The sequence below is a fragment of the Ceratosolen solmsi genome, unplaced genomic scaffold (assembly GCF_000503995.2).
Source record: "Ceratosolen solmsi marchali unplaced genomic scaffold, CerSol_1.0 scaffold43, whole genome shotgun sequence".
In the NCBI taxonomy this organism is placed as follows: domain Eukaryota; kingdom Metazoa; phylum Arthropoda; class Insecta; order Hymenoptera; family Agaonidae; genus Ceratosolen; species Ceratosolen solmsi.
The window spans coordinates 3,435,827-3,462,295 of NW_011948431.1; the positions used below are offsets into that span (position 1 = coordinate 3,435,827).

A 26,469-nucleotide genomic window follows, 5' to 3' on the forward strand; every position below is an offset into this window, starting at 1 on the left:
TTATAATTGGAATTAGCGTCAGACTTCGGTTACAAGACGCTTCGAACGCGTCAATCTAAGTATTAATTACATATTGAATTAATCCTTATTTATTATTTTGCTTATTACGTGATATTACCGGAGAAATTCAAATGCAATACCTCCGTCGAAAAGCCGAAACTAATTTTAAATAAACAAATAAGAAAAGCTGTATTGTATTAAACATAGAATGATATAGCACATATAACTTTATTATCCGGATAAAAGCCTTAGGTCCATTCCAAGAAGTATAGTGCAAAGTAACAATGTACTCTATTTATTCCCACAGGCTGCCCGCAACGATAATATTCCTTCTTCTTTTATCCTTAGTGGAAAACCTGTTAGTTGTCTACATCCTTTTATTTATTGCCCGTCATTAATGATCCTAACATAGAGAGCTAAGCCAGGACTTTTTTGCACTAAATTTTCGCCTATACGATTCAATTGCGATAATTAAATTTATTTTATTTGTCGAATATATTTAGAAAATTAAAATTCATAAGTTTTTCAGAAAATTTAATCACGTAGCTAATTCAAGAGATCATTGCATTGATTAAATTGTGAATTTGATTAAATTATTGATTTTTCAATTATATAAATAAAATGCTAGAAAAATATATTTATTACGCAGAAAATTTATTGTTAAAAAAATGTTGGTTTAAAGGAATCATCGTTATAATTAACAAGGATAGGAAATTTTGAATGATTTCAGTGATTTCAGCCTTGCCTTGAAAAATTCATTATTAATTTCATGATAATTGAAGCTTTGAACATTTATGTAAATGCATTATATTTATTAGAAGCTTATGCATTTACATATAAATATTTCATAAATTATGAATAATTTAATTTTTGATAATTTTTGATTAAAATTCCTTAGCTGCGTATTAAATGTTAAAAAGGACTTGATGTTACAAGATTTTGGGTTACAATAAATACTTAAATCAAGGTTCATACTTGTTATCCTCATAGTTATTATTATTTATATTAACAATGAACTTTGTACATGATTCGTTAATCGGCCAAAGGGCACAATCGACAGTATAAAAAGGAAAACAAATGTACAAACGTATTAACAAAAGAACGGTATTAGATTCTAAATATATGTAACATTTAATTATGGCAATGTAGGTGGCATTACGCGTCCAGAAAGTATTTACGCGCGAGAGGATGAACACGAGATGGACAATCGCAATTGTTTATACATTTCACGCAGCTGCATTTATACCTCATGATATTGCTTACAATATAACAATGTAATGGTGCATTTCACTTAAACACAATAGCTATTGAATTATCGGCGGTGTTTAACTTTGTTCGACTATTTCATTTTCAGTTCAACGAATGTGATTATTATTGTTCGATTATAGTAAAAAAATTATGTATCCATCATTTTATTTAAAATCTGATATGCCTTTAAATCACAAATTATCGACATGGAATACATACGTAATGTCAAACTTAAGTTAACAGTCACCATAAATTAACATGTTATACGTTGAAGAAAAACTTTCAAGTACACTTTATGTAAAAGATCTTATAAATATCGGTAATTATTGCTTTGTACACGTAAAGTTAAATAAAAAATATATACAATTATGTATGTAGAAATCAAATTATAACTATTTACAAATAATTCAATCTTACGAAACGAATATTTGATCTTAAATATGATTTGTATATAGAATCGATTATTTCAAACAAATATAAAAATATAAAAATCCATATAAGCATTATGATAATTTAAAAAATAATATATATATATATATATTAAATAGAATACGTCAGTTTGTCCTAATTATATTACAGTGTGTGTGTGTGTGTGTGTGTGTGTGTGTGTGTGTGTTTTTAACAGAATTATCGGTGACTGTTACATTAAGCACGAAAAAAACATCATATTGCAGTTAAGGTTTCTTTATTTCTAGATAAATGTACTTTATATTTCAAAATAAAGTAACTTATAAATTCGATGAAAAAATGTAAGATCGAGAAGTCTTATAAGTCTTGTAAAAATTACGGCGCCTCAAAAAAAATCTTGATATGAAACTTTATGTTTATTGTATTTTTTTTTTTTTTTTTTTTTTTTTTTTTTTTTTTTTTTTTTTTTTGATAAAGATTTACGTTCGTGTTTGATTATCTTATCTGCTTAGCTTAGCTGCGTACATTCCGTAATTTTTTGTCACTTTATTACAGCAACTTTACACGTAGAGCAGTAAGAAAATACATTCTTCATGACCGCTAGTCAAATTAATTGTAAATTTTCGATTAACTTTCGTAAATCATATAGCAGTCCATTTTTATCCGAGCGCGTTTTATTAACTTAAAACCTGTCATACTTCAAATAAGCTCTTAGATGCACTTATTGCGCGTAATTATAGCTTCTTTCTTATTACTATCTATATTCTTACAAGAAAATAAGCGTAAGATGCGAGCTGCCAAAAAAAGGTCCATATACATCAAAGCTCTATCCTGACTGTTAATAATAATACAGAGATTATTTAAAAAATCGATGAATTAAATATTAGAAAAATATAACGGAGAAGAGAGCGGAAAGTGTTATTTCAATAGCGTTAAAAATAAGTTCTACTCTCTTGTAAAATTTCTTTGCGCACTTAACCCATTGCTAGACGGTGGAAAGTGAAATTTAATTAACAAGCTGCCGTATCATTGAATCTAGAGATACATATTTATACACGCATCCACCCACCCACGCACACGCACGCACATTCAACTACTATACGATAAAAGTGCAATATAATACGTAATATATACAATACATCTATTTAATATAATGCCATCAATCAAAATTAGCTAACATGTATATTTGCTTGATGGAAGTGGAGAATAAAATTTGTAACTCAATACATTTTCATCTCATTAAATGAGAAGGTAGTAGTAATTGTAAAAAGTGTTTGACAAATATATACACTATCAATGTTTTCTTCTTCTTTTTTTTTTATCATATCTAATCTTAGTTTAATTTTTTTTTTTTAACTTCTGCATATAAAACTTTCTTCCACTGTATAGGAATTACTTTATTACATTTTATTCCAAAAAATACCTTTTCATTTTCATCACAAATCATTATCATGCTTCTGTATTAATTCAAAAGCAATCCACTGTTTTCATATAAAAAAAATTATTGTTCAATTATTAAGTATTCTTAGTGGTTTTATAGTAAATTAATAGTTTTAAGTATAATGTAAACTTTTGTATTTAATAATTGAATGTAATTATAAATTTTTCAATGATTTCAATTAACCGAATGATAGATATGAAAAAATAAAAATTTGCAACATAATCTGTTATATTATGAAAATCATTTAAATCCAATTCTATACTGAATAATAATTTTAGACATTGGAGAAAAATCATTTTGTTATTGTCAAAAAAAAAAAAAAAAAAAAAAAAAAAAAAAAAAATAAAAAAATAAAATAGATATAGTGACAATACATATAACTAACTATAATAGTATAGCAGATTGTCAAAACTGTCGAATGTACGAAAATTATAATATAAATATTACATTGTACACTATATACGGAGTACACACCATAAATGATATATAATGTATACATAATATAAAATATATAAATAATGTTGTAGGACCAATTATGATTCTGAGAAATAAAGCAAATATTTTACTTTAAATATAGAAACTTATGGACGAACGACATATAGTAATAAGTTCTTTATAACAAAAAAGATAGGAGTATAATAACAGTTCGATATAATTTTTAGTTTGTACTACTATATAGATCAAGCGTAAAAACAGCATCAACTGTTAGCTTTTTTTTTAGGTTAATTTCATCTGATAAATTGCATCTTATAAATTTTACTAACGTAAATGGAATAACATAATATGATATATAAGTAAATAAAACAAAAAAAAGTCGATGCATTTCACATCAGACTATCAAACGATCAGATTCAGGTTTCATTCCACTTTGATAACAATTTTTTGTTTATAAATAGTTGCCTAAGTCTTAAAAATATTAACAAGAAATGATCTTATGCTATTATTATTGATATATTAGTCACTAATTTTATTCTCCGTTTTTTAATTTACATTTTTATTAATCCAAATGTTGCAATATTAACATATTTAACTGAATATTCCTGATCATTCTAATTTGAAATTTATATTTTACTTCATATTCGACTTATTTTTAAATTATAAATAAAAATTATAATATTTTAATGATAAATGCCTTAAATTGATATACGAATTAAAAATATTATTTTTAACATCATGCAATGCAATGCCAAGCCAATGCCAGGTAAGAACTTTTAAATTAATATAATTGATGAAATTCATTTCAATATGCCAATATATATATATATATATATATATATATATATATACACATATATATATATAACTAATTAACATATTTATAAAAGCTGTTATTTAAAAAAAAAGAAATTTACAAAAAAATAAAAAAAAGCAACTTCTTTGACTTTTCAAAAATAATATAATATTGGATTTCTTTTTTTAGTTAGCACATTACTATTCATATACTAACCTCTCCAAATAAATATACAGATAAATACATCCTCCTATAATAATGTATTTTTTCTTCATTCATATTACTCAAAGACTATTGTCAAAATATACAAGAAAACATTTCCATCGTCTTGAAATTCATAAACTGTACTTAACATATAGCAGCGAATAAATGGTGTATAATGCTTTCAAGCTATTATAAGCAAAACCAATCATTCCAGAAAGATTATTTAACGCATTTTTCTATGTTACATAGTCTGTCAGAAAAATTAATAAGTATTTATTAAAACATTAATTTAACTTAAATAATTAATCGAATACTAAAATTTAAATTTATATATACGCTCTTCTTCTGCATTTAGCTCATATTACATTTATAAATAGTTGTTTTTATTTGTTAAAATTATTAGAATTTAAATTTTTTATTGCTTGCTAATTAAACATTTCAATATGGCTTGTATGGATGAAAAAAAAATCTATTTTTGAAAATGATGATTTTAAGAATATTTAGAACGATCTGGTATATTAATTTGGTCCAACGAGAAAATGATTTTTTTTTTTTTTTTTTTTTTTTTTTAAAAAAAAAGACGCTCCCCGTTGTTTTCACAACCAAAAGAATTTTGGACGATTTTAAGTGATCATCATCAACGATATTAAATATTGCATTGTTTTTGTTTTTATACACGTGTGAAAAACACTGGTCCAAGATTAACTTTTTAACAGAAAAGTGTCGTTCATCCGGAGAAAATATTTGTTAAAATATCGATGGCACTCTGAGATATAACATTTTTTACTCAACAGCAATCCTTGATTTACTCAGAAATGAGCATTACAACAAATAAGTAGTATACAATTAAATAACCATCGATAACACGTTTTCTTCACGTTATTGTTTTCTTTTTTCTTTTTCATACAGTCTATCCGTATTCATTCAACATTTCTTAATGACTAGTTTTTATTTTCATTTGGCTCTTTAGGCCCTATTCGCGGCTTCACCATTGACTGCTGCTTTATACACAGAACTCCATTGAACGCGGAATATTAAGTCCAGCGCCTACGTATTTTCAGTACTGTACAATTAATTACAAACTCTCCTTCTGCGATAGGATTGACACGACTGCGAGAAGTATATCCTCGATCGTGCTATGGCTAACGTTTCATTGAAGCAACGTTTGCTAGGTCATCACTGTATCCGTAAGGTCATCCTTCAGCCATTGCGGTATTGCTCTTGAGCCCAAGCGTTTCAAAAGCTTCACTAATGCTGTATTGTGCGACAAGTAATACCTCTAAAAAATGAAACAAATACATTTTATGTAAAATCGGTTTTTACTACGAATAATTTATCTTTACAATAGCTGAATTCGTCGTATAATATATCAATTCTCATACAAAGTCAATATAAAACGAATTGTTTATATATATATTTATTTAATGATATTTACAATAATTTTATCCATTTACCTGTAAGAACTTATAAGACTTATCTTCCATTGGTGGATATTGGCGACCTTTACTCTTACCAAGACATTTCGTACGATCTTCATTCGTCACTTGACAAAAGAAACCCTTCTTTGGATCATACCTTAAATGTGTTGAATAATTGAACGTTGGATTTATCTTTAAAAACCTTTGTAGCTCGTGGAGAGTTTCAACGGGATTTTGACGTAATTGTTCACCATCGATAATGTGTAATTGCTGAGCTGGATAATAAGAAAGCCACCTCTCGAGATGCTGAGCGTATTTTCCAGGATTAAGACATCTGTAAGTGAGATCGCTAAATTAGTTGTTGTAATGAAATATCCGTATCTCAATATATTAATGACCTATGCCATTCAGATTTAAAAATATTTATTTAGTTTATTTACAGTTGGCATTCAATACTTTTTTAATAAACGGTACATAATAATAAATATTAAACAATCAATTTTTTGTCTTATAGAAGGACTGTTGAAAACGTTACAATCGAATTCTACCCAACCACAATATTATATAATATATAAATATTATAAATGAATATTTATAATATTAACACTATCTATTATCTTAAAAAAAAAAAGTATTTTAATTTCGAATAATGAAAAGGCATTATTAGCCTTTTGATTATCTACATGATAAATTTAAAAGAAACAAATTTTGTCAAATAAATATATACTTTAACGAGACTTAATCAATAAATTTTATAAATGCATAAATAGTACATTCCCGAGCTTATTAATAAAATTAATCGTAACTATTTTCTTTTTTATCCGAAAATATTAACTAAAAATTTTATCTAAAAAAAAATCATTTTCATGCAGAAACGCGTTTATTAAATGAAAAATTTGAAACAATATTATTTAATACGTATGAATTATTTTAAAAATTACAATCTCTCAAAATATTTACCATTAACAATTCCATTATATTATCAGGATCTAAAGTCAAGATTCAAATTTCGTAATAAAAAATGCCGAAGCAGCATAGTAGCGATTAAACTTAAGATATCTTTTCGACTTTTATGTTCTTATCATGCGGTATCGAACTGTGTCATTAAGGTAATCGTAAGAATAATAGACATTGCTCCCCTAAGTTAGAAAAAATGATGATACGGAGGACGATACTTAACGTACATATTGACGAGATAGAGTCTTTATTACTTTTAGTTATAAAAGGAAAATATATCAGAATCTCAATTTTGTCTTTAATACTTACGATATTGTCCTTTATATGCAAAACGTAAATAAAACGAGGCAAATGAGATTAATACCTTGGGCACATACATTCCTGATTAATATTAGACGATTGATCATTTAATATGATCAACATACATACATATATATATATATATATATATATATATATATATATGTAGATAAACCGAATACATAAATGTGAGTTTCAAGAGTAAAAGTATACCAATATTATTGAGCTGCGAAACCATCGAATAGATGCAAAAAGATAAAGAATCTGAATTTGTATTTTTATAGGAATCCTTTAGAAATTTGATTTCTTTGCATCAGATTTGACAAAAAAAAAAAAAAAAAAAAAAACCCCCATTATGAATAATTTTCGAAGAAACTTGGGCAAGATGCAATAACACTCAATTTCTAATATAATCAACAAACATTCATTATTCTTCTAGTAAAAAATGAAATTTATAATTTTCATAATTTATTCTCAATTGTCGACTTTAATTATTGAACTTTCATTGATTACGCAAAAATATTTATATCAAGCACATTTACTCATTTGAAATTAAAAAAAAAAAAAAAGTAAAACAAATAAATTAGAGATGAGTTTACTTCGTCTGCTTTTCAAATGTATTGTCGATCTCCACCTACGAAATACACATTAACTCGGGTCAGACGCGACACCTTTTACATGCGTCGCCATCCTTTGAAGTCTACACTTGTCAAAGCCAACCCCAAACAAAGAAGGGTGAGTTAGTTAAAGGGTGTGCTAAAGCTCCACATTAGGGAATAAAACAGGGTGGATGAAATTTCTCGAGACATATACACAGTCAACCTTCGTTAAAGCCTGTCCTTTCGTCCTGACAGCACTTTCTTCAATACTCTCTCTCTCTCTCTCTCTCCACTCCCCTGAGCAGTCACTCTACTTCGATGTTGTTATCGCTCGAATTAAACGGAACATGAAAGGAAAGGACACGTGTTGACCTGCTAATGAAACCGAAATAGGGATATCTTTTATATCTATAAGCCTTTTTGAACTGAATCTTTTCTGATCGAAGAACAAGTTATCTAGTTAATTGAACCATTTTAGTGCGAAGAAGCAGGTTTTTGGTAAATTCTCTTTACTTTGAACGCAACCCATTCTAGTCGATAAACAAGCTTATTTAATAATTCGATTTTCTACGGCTGAAAGGATAGGCCAACGAATTCATTCACGATTATATGTAATTAACAATTTTCTGATAATAGGCCCTATAAAGGTAAAATGTAATCAAAATCTCTTTATAACTAGAATTGTATTTTTTGTATAAATTTAATGCTTGTATTTATCAATATAGGCTTCTATTATATTTATAAACAAAAAAAATTATCCAACCGCTCGTTAACTATATTAAAAATTAATTTGAATATCAATATAGATATTACATTACTAGAATATTATGTTATTTTTATCGAAATAACTATTACCAGTTGCTCGATTAATATCATAGCCTTTAGATTAGACTTTTCGTAATATTAAGTGCAGCCTCAGTAACGTTAAGTGCATAAGTTACATAACTAAAATTAAGTTATACACGTATATATAGTATAAGGGTAGATCGATGATCTATTATAAATTTCATATCGTTACCTATTTCTGAGATCCCTTAATGCTTTTGGCGCGGTGTCGGTGGCCGTTATCACGGAGTGGAAAGAATAATTCTTGGCCGTAATGTCACCATGTACCTTGGTGTGCTGATACCAAGAATAGGCCCTCCTGGCGGGCGAAAGGAGTATCGTGATGAGCTTGGCTTTTGGAAGGAGCGCATGAGCTCGTCGAGGAACAAGTTCACCGTCGAAGTACGTCGCTGACTTTTCGAAGAGGTAGCGAGAGCTTTCGTTCTTAGTTGCAGGGAAAAAGCTCATATACCTACAACAGTACGTTATTTTAATTTTAAAATTCCCAAAGAAGAAGGAAAATTTTTCTATACATTATTTAATGCTTATTATTCACGTTATTAGAGAGAAAAATTAATGGAATATTTGAATAATACAATGACGAATTATAAATGATATTTTTTTTTTTTTTTTTTTTTTTTTTTTTTTTTTTTGACGAAAGATCAATTTAAGTGATACGCGATCAATAGATATAAACAATCACTTTGAACAAAATAGTCAATAAGTGACAATAAGTTTTTTTAATATGTAATGTAATCAAACATATTACCAATCTAAGCCCCTGTAATAATTTTTTCCATTAAAAAATTGAATCTCTTCAAATGTATCGGGACTAGGTAAGTTACTACTGATGGCGGGATGAAGAGATAAAAATGTATATAATGCCGTTGTTCCAGTCTTCTGAGGTCCAATCACCAAAAATCTTGGCAATTGATCACAAGTTTTGTTTTTCGACCAAATTCTTTGATGCCTTTGATCGTCACAGGGATTCTGTTGGGGTTAGCATAAAATAATATCTATTTCATTTTATCGTTAAAGAATATAATCAAAACAAATCAGTTTGGCACGTGACGATAATGTATGTTTCTCATAAAATTTAATGAAATATCCTTCAAGCCTTAATAATAATAATCGAATGAAATACTTTGATTTATTTAATACACAACTATTTATCATGAATTTCATTTATTATAGATGAAACAAAATTTTTTTATCATTATTCAATAAACATTGTAAATTGAAGTGGCGAGCATTGTAAGTATTATTATCGTGTTTTATTATAAATGAAAAATCTATTTATTATTACGACTTTGATTATACTTTTATAAATGTATTTTGTAATTTAAAGCTCGTAGAAATGTAGTAGTTGCATATACACATGACATTGAAAGGTGTATGATTTTATATCTACCGAGCAATGAGCGAATGGTAGGGCTATATATATAAGGCGTATAAAAGATAAATTTAATTATCATTTTAATGATATTCAGAAATGTAGGCGCCTAGTGAATTACCTAGTGAATTATTAGAAATAGTTATCGATTTAACATTTTAAACAAATAAATAGCAATTTGTTTGCGAGATTAATTTTTAGTACTGGAATTACGTGTCATAATCTGTGAAATAATTAAAACGTTAAAATAAAAATTACTATTTCACTTATATAATGATGAATTTACTTTACTTAGGCAAATATGTGAAAAATAATAAAAGTATCGTTAAAGTTACAACTGAGGAAATGCATTACTGCATTTATGACAAAAGCCCAATTATCACTTTACCTGCAAAAGCGACAATAATTCTCAGCACCACGTAAATATTTTACTAAAATTTTCAAATTTTAATGCTAAAAGAATATAGAATACCAGATAACGGTTAGGGAAAATAATAAAACGAGATATACGATGCATGCAAGCTCGCAAATAAATCATAGCTGTAATGAATGATAATTTTTCTTGGATAAAATAAACGCGCACATTTTTGCCATTTCTATAATGGCATGCATTATGCTGTGGTATAACACAGCCGAAAGTGAATTATTAAAAAAAAATTCAATATATTGGAAAGCGGATTTCACATAATCGTTTGGAAATTATTGAAAATTCCCTCGAGACATTAACAAATAATAGCAGAAATGAAATAAAAATTAAATACAGGCTTAATGTATTTAATCCACGGTGGTGCAATAATACCACAAATATATGCATAATCCATGAAAATTTTATCCATACGATTATTAGTCAAACAACTTTTAAATTAATGAAATGGCAATACTTGACTTTGTACGCTTCGCATTGCTCGTGCGTTGGAGCGAAGAAAGAAATAAAGAATAAAAAAAACAAAAAAAAAAACTAAAAAAACAAAAAACAAAAATAATAGCGCCACAAGTTTGCTGATTATTTCTTTACGTACACCCCAGACTGGATCCGTCTCTTCCGGATAGAGCTGAAAGTATCTCTCGCCCAGCTGAAGGGGCGGGGCACTCGACAGGCGTAAATTCGTCCAGCATTGAATGAACTTGATGACGGATTCGAAGGTGTACAGTGCCAGCCGATCGTTCCCATAATTCGACATGTGTGTCATGAAAATGTTTATCTGAAAGGCATCGGGAGCTTTAGCATTTAAAATTTTACGCTAATGTTTATACGGAATACTGTTTATACAAAATACGCATTAAGCGGCAATCGCGTTGACCTAATTCTTCTTCTTTTTTTCTTCTTTTTTTTTTTTATGTTTTGTTTTTGTTATTGTTTGTTACACACCCCATTGTTCATGCTATGACGTAAATCGTTGAAAACAAATAAAGCATTTCAAGAATGAAATCGATATTTATGAAGGAGATGTTGGCCGTGTGTGTTTATAAGGTGAAAAAAGGTTTGTTTTTTTTTGTTTTTTTTTTTTGTTTTTTTTTTTGTTTTGGTTTTGTTTGTTTGTTTTAATTTTGAAGGCCTGACACGTTGTTTGGATTGTGAATGGAAATGATATTACGTCGTCAAATGGTTCTCAAATATTTTGCAAATCGTTAATCATTGGTGGATTTTATGAGGATCGTCGTTAAATTTGAATTACGTAATAAAAGTTTGATAATGGACATTGAGTACATAATCATTTAATGTCAGATATTTTAATCTACGTTTACGATTAAACGAATTGTTGGTAATACGAGTTACTATCGATTGTGAAAATACCAGAACGATAAATATTGTTAAAGAACTTTTAATGCAAGGAGTGCAGGTCAACTGATAATAAAATCACTGAAATTGCTGAAAATGAAAGTGGCCCGGAAATGCGAAATGATTTTCTAGAAACGTGTCAATAAGGTATATTCTCGTCACTTCGTTTCTCGCCATTTATTCGTCATTTATACTATTAATTTCTTCGTAATTAATTTCTTCTTCTATCCAAAAAAAAAAAAAAAAAATTAGAGTATAAAGCCGAGAATCAGCTTCGATAATTCGTAGATATAAAAATCTTGATTAAAGGACCTTGATTAAAGATGAAATGTGTCGGACATTATTATATTATTTTGTTTGTTTGTCGTTGTGCGTGAGTGTGGGTGCGCGTGCTATATTATCAACTCGTTACTCCCGTTCAACTACCTCGCATTCAAGCGCATACCACTTTTTCGTTTTATACGTGACGGGTTATCGGCTTTATTAAAATTACATGGAATAACATTGACGAAGTTATTATTTCGAAATCCAGGCCTGCTTGATGAGAAATAAATAGAGTTATTGGCATGGCTTACCGGATTGTAAACGATAGTCTGGAATAGTTCGCCGCCCTGGATCGACTCGTCCAGCTTATCTCGGCCGCCAGGATATCTTTCGATAAATATTGTGTGCGTAAATAGACCGCATGTCTGCCTTGGCAGTACCTAAAATAAACCAGTGCATTAGTTAGGGCTTTCGTTAATGCGCAATATGCATTATGGATTTGATAGTACGCAAGAGCTGGAGTAATGAATAACAATTGCGCATTTCAATAGCCAGTTGGGTAGTTGGCGTGAATCAGATTTGCCATTTTACAAATATCCTACACTCATGAATAATGAGCGTGCATTTATATACATTTATTTTCTTGTTATTCGGCAAATATCGCATTTTACGCAATTATAAATTAAACGACAAGCGTCGTTCGCCGCCCGATCAATTATTTAGAAATAGTAAACAATAATTTTTCTCATTGACTTTAATAGGCTACTCTTGCTCTACACGCCCTTAACGTAATTATAATGTTGAATTTAACCAGATGTGCGATAAAACGAATAACTACAGAGTAATCACAGCAATGTAATAGAATGGTGATAATCGTCTACTATTATTACAACTCTTTAAGGAATATCCTATAAATTCAAATTAAATAACACGTCGTTTCTGCCAATATGGTATTTTTCTCTTATAAACGATAATTAAATTTCACTCAACCAGCTGGCTATATTATAATCTTCATTGAAACAATATTTGCACGTATGCTTGTAGATGATAAGAAAATGATAAGTTTATGTCATAACTTAGCGAATGAAATGAAATACATTGTCAGGGGCGCAATAATTTACTATCCAACTCTGGATTTGAGTGAATTTTCCAACTTACTTACAATATGTATTGTAATTATTTTCCGCTTACAAAGACCCTTTAATCCCTTGAAAATCACCATATAATTATGATAGAAGGCATTAGACGCGTTAAATTTATATTTAACTACGGATGTTTTTACAGTGAGAAGGTAGTTAAATGATAAAGCCGTGATGATTAAAGTTAGTGATTTAAAATTTTCAAAGTTTTCCTCCAAGTATCTTCATACGAGGAGATAATGAATGTTGCATCGGTAGGATGGTAAAGGACGGCAAAGCTATACTAGATGTGTAAAAGAAACTAGCCCGCACAGCACTCGAAAATAGGCGTGAGCTGGCTAGATTTAAAATAATAAATAATCCCGGCGATCGTAAATCGCCAGAAAGCATAAAATATATCCTGATCGCTCACCATGATGCCACGATGTGCGAATCCGCGCCTGAGCCTCGCCGGCCTCAGGTGCGGGTACTCCTCGGTGCTCGTGACCTTAATGTTCCAGATTTTCTTCCAGGCCTCGTAGAGGCCCTCGTGCACGGGATAGACCCCGGAGTGATGGGGACTGACGCTGTAGCCGCTCCCCGTCGGTATCCCGTGTTCCTTTGCGAATTGCTTGTTTAAGGCCATGTCGAGCTGCAGATGGGTTACGTTCTCGTAGAGGTGGGGTTGCTGATGATTCCACATGTGAGAAAACCACGTAAATCTGCCGATAATCAGGGAGAGTCAATATGCATGATTTGCGAATGTTTCGTTGTGGATTTTTGGGATTAGCGCGCGATGCATTCACATAATTCTCATGACTTTATTAGCTTGATTTTGATATGAAATGCCGTTGGCGCTTTCATTTGCGATGGCTCTCTTCAAAGAATCGTGTACTTACTAATCATGTTTGATATTAATTTATCTCTAATTTATAGCTATTTTTACGTAACGTTTATAATAATGTAATAATAATGATTACACGCTTATACTAGTAATTAATACTTGGACGACGTAACTACTTTAAAGCTTTTGTGTCGATATTTCAAATTATTCTATTGGCTTCTTTAAAAGCTTGTAGTTAAAACCATGAAATGTTTATTTAAAGTTTTACAAGTAATTGCACTAATCATTAACTATCGATGTGATCGTGTAATATGCATTTAGTGCATACTGTACACAAAAATACAATTGGTAACTATTATTAGTCATACTCTCGTTTAATTTCTTTAGTGAATTCGAATATTCAGATAAAATGGGAAGCGAGTAATGTCACAACGAAAACAAGAATATCTATCGGTAGAATTGATAGATATTAACCGATAGATATTCCATCGATAATTCTTCGATAAAAGTAGCAATTTTAAAATAAAATAAATTAAATATGAGTTAGTCGTGAAATAACCTAAAATATCATGTTCAATTTAAAGTATAATAGAAGAAGTCTACTGTATTTTTTAAAATTATGTATCATTTCATTAACTATTATAAATCAGCTAGAAATACAAATTCTTAGGGTACGTGTATTATTCATAAAAGTAACCAACTATTCGCACAATGTTTTATTTGATTTCATTAGAGTTTAAAGAAATTCTGACACTCAATCACCCACCGCGTGCTCGTTTTCACCCCTTCCCCCTCGCACACTAGACCTTAATACTTCAATACACATTTATTCCAGCCTATTCATTCTCAGGTCCTTGTCATATACAACTTACATGCGCTCTTTTACACATTCACGCACATCTGAGTACGAAAGCAAATAAATACACACGCAAAAGCTAAAATATAATGTATTTTAGTATTTCAAGGTGAAAGTAAAATTTGTGAAGGATCGTAAGTTTATTTTACATAAATCAAATTTATTGCGGTTCGAAGAATCCGTTCGAAGACACATCTGTGATGAAGTTAAAGCTATGGGAGTGCAAATTCAAATGGTTTACCTGTCGACGTTCTCCAGTATCATATCGTCTCCCAGATTCTCCTCGGTCGTCCCATGATGGAAGTACTTGCCGGAAAACCCCAAGTTGAATTTGAAACCTGGCACGAGAGCCTGTATCCTTTGCTGCGTAGCTAGAAGCGCGAGCACGTCGTCCTTCTTCAATCTCGTTCCTTTCTCCCCCACGAATATGTCGTCAACGTCAACGAGGATCATGCGGCTGAGGCTCAGACTCAGCTGTCCGTGCGACAGATACGACAGGGAGTCCAGCAGAAGGAGCTTGTGCAGCCAGAACTTGAGGCCACCGCCGAACAGAACCCGCTGGATACCATCGTATCGGCCGTGATCCTGTGTTATTAAATCAAGGACTTAACGTGCACTTAACGAAATTTTTTCGTCTCGAAGATTTTTTTTTTTTTTTTTTTTTACACGTAATCGCAATTAATTCATATTTCATAAGTAAGTTCACGAGTTGGATTTACGCTCAAGCGAAATATTTATTATGGAGAATTTAGCAAAATCTATCTCTTTAACATCTACTACTCGTTACTGTCGATTGTTGCCACCAGTCAAGCCTATCGCGCATTTCATAATTATCGAGTAGGATAATAATAATTTATTATTCTATTGGTTGCGCTATTCATACTCACCAAATAACCCTCTCCCCCTAATTAAATTTGTATGAATATATATATATATATATATATATATATATATATTACTTTATTATTCATATCTGAAATATCAATTGTTGCTGTTTAATTTATATTTAAGTTAAATAAAGCTTTATGAACGATTATATGATTTAGGAAGATTATACAAAGGCCAAACGTGTATTCTGACAAAATATCAAGAAGGTAATTAGCAGTTAAAAATTCAGGAAGATATTTCAAAATAAGGTAATAAAGATTTATTACAATAAGATATATTAGAAAAAAAGGAGATAATAAAGAAATTACATAATTACAATAAAAGGCAGTTGCACATTTTCCAAAACAGTTATTCAAATTATTATTTTGACTCGTTTATGAGAAATAAAATAATAATATATACTATACATTATTTTAATATTGATATACATTAGTTAAAGCAATTGAAAGTTAAAGACTTTGCGTAAATCAAGACAACGATAGAAAAGTTATAGTTAACGAAAGGTTCATGACTGTCGTCGTGTTAACATGAATATTAAAAAAATTCATGATAAATCGAATATTATAGTTTCGGCTCTAAATAGAAAAAATATATATTTTTGGTGTTGTGATATCGATAAAGCAATAAATTTATTAGTTACTAGTAACAATAAATAGTTGAATATTAAAATAAAAATTTTATCCTTACCGCCAAACGAAAATCTTTTAAATTTAATTTTAACGCTACTCTTTTCATTTTACCCTTCTCTCTCTCTCTCTCTCTCTCTCTCTCTCTCTCTCTCTCTCTTTCTCTCTCTCTTTCTCTTTCATCGCAGCTAGTTTATTTGCAATAGAATAGTAACAATAAATGAATGAAAAAGGTAAATACATATTCAGTGGGCTTTGTCAATATTTAATCGATATGTAGTATTAACTACTCAAACAAATAATATGCTCTGATTTTCTATATTTAGAGATAATGCTATAGGGTATTTTGCTATAGGAACTCGATTTTGGTGCACCACAACGATGACAATAACGATAAGAGTATATAGTTCTACCTGAATTCGTTAAGGGAGAATATAGTAGAACTTATATGTCTAAGGGAAGGATTTGCGTGCAGATAGGCCAAGTTATTGTCTCGTTAGGATGAGAAAGACAATGAACAAGGGATGGTAAAGTGATTCAGAGATAGGGGCTGTTTAATTTTGGTAATTTTCTGTTTGTGAACGTCATGTAGAAGGATGAGTGACTTAAAAAGGGGCTCAAAATATTTTACTAAATTACAAACGATAATGGAATGGTTTAATTATCAAATGAATTTATTGAACACTCGGATTCGTCAAAAATTCCATCAAATAATACTTTGTTTATAGACTCGAATTTAACAAAAAATTGATAAGTTTAAATTGAAAATTATAAAAATTAAAATTTCATTTACTTACACATGATGATAATTGGTATATTCGTACTTTATACGTTAAATATTAACAAAACGAAACAAAAAATAACGTTAAATAATTGTCTAAGCGGCAATTCATTATAAATTAACATTAAAAATTATAAAAACAATAGTTATTAATTTATCCTTAATTGCATTCTGTGTGATGTAGGTATTGTAAAGGCGATAAGATTATGAAATAAAGTCTTATACAATTTACATATAAATTACATAATTCCAAATTGAAATTCAATAAATATTATTAAATTTATTTTTATTCACGTTTATTCTTAAACAATCATTTACTATTCTCAAGAGGATTAGTCACATATTGTACGCATAATAATTTATTTCTTGTCAAGCCATTATAATACACATTTAAAAGGGTAAAAAGTCTTTAATGACGTAATGATCTCTCAAATGATTATTGAACTTGCAATGAATTTCTTGAAATTTTTTACATTGGGAATACAGAATTGAAATAAAGATACCAGACATATTAATTATATATGACTCGTAGCTAGAATAATTTTATATTTATTTCACTACTTTATTCACAGTACTTTGTAAAAAAAGACAGAAAATTGGACAAATTTATTCGCTGATACCGTATTGATAATGCTTACTCTTTTTTTTTTTTTTATTTTTTGGGTAATCAAAATGAAGGACAATTTTCATTCTCGATTTTTTAATGAGTAAGGAAAAAGGATGGTATCCCGTATTTATTACAGTAGCTTGGATGACAAAATAAGTGATAAAATACGAGGAAAATTTGATAAAAATATTATCAAGTACTTTCAGTCTTACAATTTATTTTTAATGATATCCGTCTTGTCATTTCCAATGTATTTGCTACTCGTTTCTTCTTTTTTCTTTTGCATTTCTCTTAATTATTTAAGAAATGAGCGAATTCTTTAAAATTAAACTAGTATTTTCTGCATTTTTATTTACTAGATTCATAATTCCAACAATATCTTGGGTAAATAACCGTACTATTTTGTATACTTCATAAACCTCGAGTGCACAATATTCTTCGAACAATCTCCAGTTTCGAGTTAATCCCTTATAAAATGTATATTCGGTAAGCCGCATGTGTTAAATTTCACACTTGCGAGTCATTCGCATTGAAAAGTCCTAGACTTATTATAATGCAAAGCTTTCCTTGAAATCTCGGATTTAACAATAAGCCCTGCCAACTATTGGTAGAAGGATTGATTTTTTATTTAACCCCACCAAGACAATGGCTATAACTTTTTTTTACTCTAAGTTGTATGTTTATCATTGCCGTGGAAATTGAACAAATGTCACAGCGAGAGAGAGAGAGAGAGAGAGATAGAGAGAGAGAGAGAGAGAGAAAGAGAAAGAGCTGCAATATAATCAAACCCTATATAATGGACTTATCCATAAAACTATTGTTATCCTTTATTTCTAATAAGCTCGTACAAGAAGGATTAAAAGTTTTATATGTGTTTTTTATATTTTATATTTTTTTTACTGTTTTTATATATATTAAGGACGAAGTAATGCAAGTGCTATTTTATCTCGAGTCTGTTCATTTTTGAAGTCAATGTAATGCTAATTATTGAAATATTACATTAGTGAAAATTTTTCTATCTGCTTTCCAAAAACTTATAATTTACAATATTATGTATATTCCCGATTAACTAAATATTTAGAAAGTTATTTAATACATCAAATTAATTTAAAGTATAGTATTATACCTTTCATATTCATTAGTTTTTTTTTTCTCTTTAGAATAAATTAATATTCATGATTTATTTTCAATAAAGATTATTTTAATTTTTTTTCTCCCTATAAATATATTTATAGAACTTTTGTTTTCAAAAGTTCAGTTAGTCGATTCAGATAATGTATTATATAATAGAATGCTGATCCATTTATATGAAAAATTGTATTATAATTTATGTAATATAATTTAAAAAATTTAATTTTTAATCGTACATTAATGAAAAACTGGAGTAATAATTATTTATGTAATTGTATTAAGAATACAATTTGTGTAGAAAAAATAATATAATATATTATTCTAAGATATTTATGTATTTAGGTGCGTTACTTAATGCGTACTTAGTCTGCTTTACTATAAAGTAATTATATAATCGATTGACGTGTATAAAATTATTTTATTAATACTCGCTTCTTATTTATTCATATAAGACGTATTAGAAAAATTATTCATTAAAGCTATTTTTAATTATCGAATATTTTAATAATTTTAAATATATCATATTCATATCATTATTCTTTTTAAATTGCATCATAATTATTAAAAATTTGTTGATAAATATTATATTATTCAAGTCTTTTCACGTACTGCATGATTAAGAGAGCAATTTCTAGTTAGATATATTGTAAAAAAATACATAATTTCTGCAATGTATTCGATTATATTACAACTACAAAATTTACGATTTTTATGGAAATAAATGAACTTTTCTTTCGTGTTTTTATGTGTAATAAATATTTCAAAATAGTAATTACATATAATTAATGATGAAAATTGAAATGAAATGAAAAAAAGTTATACACTGAAAGAGTAAAAATGAAGACTACGAAGCTTACATAATTGTTTAAAAAATGAAATCTTTCATCTCACTTGTTTTTAATTATTTTATATTGAACGCGTAGCTTATTTTATTCATTAGGTATCAAATTTAATATGAATTATAGCTTTCTATATTTCTATTCTTCTTAACTATTCATATAGTTAGAATTTTTTAATTTATTTTACTTAAAATAACAGATATCAAGAGATTATATAATAAAAAGCGGAAATTGTAAAATTTTATAAAATGCCGTAATAATTGTTCGTATGTATAGTTTTATTAGATTTTACTTTTTTTCGTTTATGTAATATAGTATTTGAAACAAGCTAAATTCAAATATAAATGTTATGAATTATGACATTTTGTAAAAAATCGACGTGACAGTATTGACAATTATCTTTTTATAATGTATGTTATTATTTAAATTTTATGAAATTAAAATATATATGTTTTAACGAAAATTTAATATAATATTCAGAGTTACGAATATAAATCACATGAAGTTTTTAATACTTTCTGCTTCATTATAAAGTAAAAGATTTCAAGATTTCTGTGTATACTAGAAAATGGAAGATTTGTAAAGAAATTTTCAAAAAAGACTTGAAAATTATATCACATTAAAAAAAAAAAAGTATACGATCTTTTATGACCATTTTTAATTCTAAGTAATATATTTATTAAATGAATATTAAAATGAAAACTTTCTTTTTTTATTGAAATACTCGAAGCATTTATAATTACATATATAGTTATCGCGCAAATATTGTTAAGTGTAATGTTGATAGCTTAAATATTAATAATGATAATATAGTTAATTTAATTATAAAATTTATGAAATTCTGATGATAAAATTATATGATTTGTAAATGCGATGATTTCTTTATATTTATAATGAGATAATATTTTGAATTTATTTTTGAAATTACGTCTGTAAAACTGAATTAACGGAAATACAAACTACCACCTCTATATTTTCTTTTATTGCTTTAATAGACAACATAACGCGATTAAAATTTTACGTAAAATTATAAAACAAACTTGTAGCAAAGTGTTCAAAAATGAAAAAGGGCTTGAAGTTTTTAAAATAGCAAGAAAAATTCGACGGTATTTGATTAGAAAGTAATTATCGAGTTTCTTTCATTTGACCTTGTATACTTAATCAATAAATATAGATTAACAAACATTTGCGTGTATGAAGAATTTAATTTGTAAAAAATGTATATAGATATAAAAATTGGATGAAAATTGATAAAAAAGGGTTCGATAAAATAACTTTATACACTGAGATTCAGTCAGATATTTTTATGTCAAAAGTCCTTCAGATTTCTACATTTCCCATTCAAACACTAATAATTTATTTTCATTAAACTGTTTTCGATGCAGAGTAAAACCATTTTAAATTAATTTACAGGCGCGAGTACGAGTTATAATCCAGTTTATTAGTTGCTAATGAACAAGACCGTTTGTGTGCTTTAGACATTTCGAGTATTAATAAAGTTAAAATATTTTTTTTTTTATTAAATAAATATGCGTTTGTCAAAAAGATATTTGTATTTCATTTCTGTTTTCCAAACATAAATAATAATGTCCAATTTCTTGACTTACATTTTATTTATATCTATATTTATTCTTAATCAAGGTGTAAAAAACGATTTATAGGTTATCACGAATCACATTATACTTTATTTTAAAACATTAATTAAATAAGTTGTCATTGTTTATTTTTTTGATGATTATAAGTTGTGCGATATTACACGTTACGTAAGGGTGAATTTGATGACTTGTAATAACAAAATTATTTAAATCCAACACTTTCGTAGACAGTTTACATTGAATATAAAAGAATTTCCGATCATTAACATATTAATAAACTCATTAATTCATTAAGATTTAAGTGGCAATATTATCTGCTTCCGAGATTTCATAGAAAGCAACTTTGAGGATATGTAATGGAAACGAGTTTTCAATGTTAAAATTATGATATTTATTATTTATAACAATTATCTATAGAACATCAGCTGTTAAAGGGTCTTTTTATTGAAAATACGATTTATTAATTTTAAAATTTACGATTCACTTAAGCTTGCTCAATATAATATTTGTCATCTGTTTCTGTTTTTAAAAAATTGTCGAGTACACGTTGTTTATAATTAACAAAGTATGCAATTGGGTAGTATGTATTTGCTTTATGTGACATTTTTGCACTTAAGTAAAAACAATTATTATATAAAACGTTAAGCATTGCAAGTGACATTTATACCTTCTAGATTACCATTCATATTACGAATATAGAATATCGCATAAATAATTTTTTTTTTATATATAAGAAATGCATATTTATTCGAACCATTTATTCACAATGATTTATTTTTTAAAATATGTGAGCCCAAGTGTATATATTCTTTTGATATATTAAACAATGAATACTAATTGTTTTCACGTTATCATTTCGATAAAAAAAAAAAAAAAAAAAAAAAAAAAATAAAAAACAAAACAAAACAAAAACAATTAGTTATAAAATCAATAATATTTGCATTAATAATGGCGATTTGTTATTATAATCAACAAGATTTTTGAAGCTAAATAATAAGTATTGTCTGATAATTTTTTTTTTTTTTTTGCACAATAGTGCACAAATTTTAACTAATAAATATACAATGCTTCCTTAATCTGTATAAGAATAAAATTGAACGATAACAACAAATTCTCGGGGAGTGTTAAACATTGTAAAGAAAGAAAAAAGCAGACGTAAATTTATTCCAAGAGCGAGCTAATAATATTCGTGCTTAAAGTCCGTCGTCGTCATTCGCCTATAAGAAATGGCGCCTTTCTTAAAAGCTCCGGGTGAGCTTCCCTCGTTATCGGATTAGCTAGAGCGATTTAACGTTAGAACTACAAAGGTCAGGACGAAGAAGGAAGAAGCTGAAGCAAAAAAATATAATTGAATCCAGCGAAAACACGCGATTTCGGGTCTAGACTTTTTGCAACTTGGGTACTACTTTTACTATACACTAACGTGCGCGCGAACGGCTTGGATGGATATAACAAATTAACTGTCAGTGGTGGAATTTCTTGTAGGATAGAACGTTAGAAGTAAGCTCGTTTCTCCATATGCAGTAATGAGAAACCCCGGATGTGCCTTACGTAAGGCTTAGAAAAATAGATGGCGCGCATTTAACAAAGGAAAAGCATGTCACGTTGAGCGCAATACACACAAACACACACACACACACACACGCGCGCACACGCACACGCACGCACGCACACGCACACGCACACGCACGCACACACACGCACACGTATTGTATTTTCTTCCTGGGAACCTCGTTAATAAAGTAAGTCAATGATTAATTTCTTCTGATTAATAGATTTGCATTCTGAAGATCATTGAATGCTCGACTACAGAAATTTATATTAAGCGCGTCATAATTGACAAAATTTCAAAACATTTGAAACAAATATATAAAAATATAAATATTATATTTTGGATAGGGGATATTTTAATGTTTATTATATTGAGATTGAAATAAAAAATGATGCATTCTATCATTTACTTATCATCTTACCTTCGTAAGACTGAATATATATTTTTTTCTTATTATGAACGCTACTCTCTAGAATGTTAATTTCTCATGTAAATGCTTCTTAAAATGACATAATTATTATGTAAATCTAAAGGTAACTTGACAAAATATATTGACAGAAACGGTAAATTATATTTGACAATTTTAAAAAATATAATTATGAAATATTATACTAAGATAATTGAAGTATTATTATATGATGCTGCCAAGATTTAAGTCGCTAGGGTCTTTTTAAAATGAGAAAAATGCTTATTTAATCGCACGATGTAGGCCTACTAAATGAATATAAAATTTGGAAATGTCAGTAGCAGTAATTAACCTGTAATATGTTATTTCATTTGTATTTAATTAAAGCCCCCAGCTATTATACTACTATCCATTTAAAAATTAAACGACATATTTTTTTTTGGAAATGCATATCTAAATCGTATTTTAATCATCAAACATTCTGCCATCAATAAACGTACATTATGAAGCTCATGGCTTTTCAAGACTCGAAAGATTACCGTAATGAAAAGCTTGCGTGTGTAGAGTCAATTATTCTATTTTAGTGATCCTTCAAAACTACAAATTTCAACTCGCTATTCTTTCCTTCGACCGATTGATTTGAAAACTTTTGTATCGACTTCAACAACATTAAGACTATATAACACGGCAATATCAGTTATGAAAAAATGTTGTCGATATTGAATTGTATTAAGAATAATTGATCACAACGATAAAAAATAACGCAACTATTTCAACCATTTCAAGCTCCCAAGATTATAAATTCTTAACGTTATAAGTCAATTAATTAAATATTCCACTGTTATTATATTTTTATCGCTTTGCCATACCTTTATGGCATTGAATCGATATAATTTTATTACTTAGTTCAATCGAAGTATTTTGAATAAAATCAACTTTGAAGACCCTATAGAAATTGCAGTGCTTTATCTTAAAATGCCCTGTTACTTTTATAATTCTATTTCCTTACATTCTATTGCCGTTTCATTAATAATAAAGTATCTTATGTAAATACGATAATGCCGGTGTCTCTAAATTCAAGTCAGAATTATACTTTAATATCTAATTTAAGGGACACGAGATATATGAAAAGATTATCTATTCTGAATTTCAATATATTCTCCTCTTACATGAAAATATCTACGCGTTCTTATATTACGCTTTCCCCCAAGGAAAAACTAGCGCTACAAGCTGCTCGCTAGCAAAATATGCTTTGCTTACATTATTGAACTTTTGTATTATTATATCAGAGACCCCGATGTTACATCTGCGATGGCATTTGACAAAAAGATCCTCCTTATATTACTCTTCACTTTTTATCCTCCGTAGCGGAGACGTTGGAAGGAAAGTCTCGACGTAAGTCGAAACTGTCGACATCAATACGAAACAATCGCAAAGTTCATGTTGCGGTCTCTAACTCTTTCTCCCTCTTACTATCTTCCCGTTACAAATTCCTTCCTTTTTCTCCCGTAGCGCATGTAGCGCATACAAGGTCAAAATTGCAACTACGTATATTTTCTTTTTTTTTTATAGCTATGAGATATGTCGTCGTCGTCGTCGTCGTCGTCGTCGTCGTCGTCGTCGTCGTCGTCGTCGTCGTCGTCGTCGTCCTATTTGCGCGCCAGTAACATCTTTCTTTTATTTTATCGCAGGGTGGTCCACTTAGGCATATACGCGCGCGCGCTTGAGAGGTGTGTATGAAGCGAACAAACAATAAAACTTGAATTTTTATTTCATTTCACTATAACATTTATTATTATAAATGATGAAACGGTTAATTTAATTATCAAATCATAATTTCAAATACAAGTCGTTTTTACTATAGTCAGACCTATAAGGTAATTTTTTAAAATTAGACGTATATCTTATACATTTAGAGTAAAATTTGCATTAAAATAAATGACGGTAAAAAAAGTGCCTCTAAAATATCATATGAACTTATTTTCCTTCAATTGGATAATTTTTTGCTTTTTGGTCCGATTTAGGAATTACGAGATTGTATTAATGCAAATATATATATATAAAAGTTAAAGTTCAACCGTTTGGTTTTTTTAAACGAATAGATGAAACTCTAATTATTTGAGCTTGATGAAATGAACGTACATGTAAATAGTAATACAATTATATAATATATATATTAGAATTAATTCAAAATATAGAATATTTTGAAAATAAATTTTATAATAAAACAGTAATGGGGGGGGGGGCAGGTTTTATTCTGTTTATATATTTGATTTTTAATAAATGACTAATTATAACACGAATTTTATTCGACATTAATTAGTACATTAATCCAGGGCTCTTCTATTAACTAATAATATAGTTTAGTCATACTTAGTAATAATAAAATCTGCCACATAAATAAAATATATACGTTCATCTCACATTAATCGTCATTGTACAAACACTAATCTTAAAAATTCTTTTTTACATGAAAATGATTTGCAAATATTTAAAAATACTTTAATATTGTTGAAAATTTTTTTAACGGTAATAATGTTACCATTTCAATTATGTAGCAGTGTAATGAAAATAATTTAGAATAAACAGATTTTAATCTACATTGAAGAAAAATTCATTAATTTAATTAATTCTGGTAATTAAGATTAAGATTAAAACTTAAAAATATCTCTAGTACTTTGCTATCTGTCGTAAAATCTTCATAATACATTTGGCAAAAGGTCTATCTGGATAAATTAAAAAAAAATTGGCGCACTTGATAGTCTCAAATTAATATTTTAGTATCAAATCTTTGACAAATTTTGATGAATAATTTATTTTATACTATGATAACTATGATATTTTACATAAACAGAATTACATAGCAGATTGACATTGAAAAAAAATTATTAAATTATTTGATTTCGAAAATGGTATTATTTTTCTTCCCTACATGTCACTTTCACAAAGTCAAAGTAAATTCGAACGGTGAAACGTGAACGGAATTATAAGCTGTGAGTGAATACATTGAAGGGCTTAAGAGGGCGTTGTGTTAGTTCGTGATTGACACCCGCGTTCTCATAATCTTTCAGTAATTGTACAAAACGCGTACCTCAAAATTAAAACGAAGTTTAAAATATTTTAAAACATACTAACTGATAATATGGAAGGATTTGGAA

At 28.5% G+C, this 26,469-nt stretch overlaps 1 protein-coding gene across 1 annotated transcript in view; it reads right to left on the reverse strand.

Moving 5' to 3' along the window:
* Positions 1–5,084: 5,084 nt before the first annotated feature.
* sfl (N-deacetylase and N-sulfotransferase sfl) overlaps positions 5,085–26,469 on the reverse strand; it is an 84,986-nt gene continuing 63,601 nt past the window's right edge. Inside the window, exons 6-13 of the mRNA XM_011502138.1 lie at positions 15,128–15,471; positions 13,620–13,908; positions 12,380–12,508; positions 11,044–11,226; positions 9,401–9,621; positions 8,825–9,103; positions 5,987–6,284; positions 5,085–5,811 (exon numbers count right to left, since the gene is read on the reverse strand). Of these exons, the coding sequence (XP_011500440.1) occupies positions 5,701–5,811; positions 5,987–6,284; positions 8,825–9,103; positions 9,401–9,621; positions 11,044–11,226; positions 12,380–12,508; positions 13,620–13,908; positions 15,128–15,471 (1,854 nt within the window). The 3' untranslated portion in view covers positions 5,085–5,700. The remainder of the gene's footprint in view (positions 5,812–5,986; positions 6,285–8,824; positions 9,104–9,400; positions 9,622–11,043; positions 11,227–12,379; positions 12,509–13,619; positions 13,909–15,127; positions 15,472–26,469) is intronic.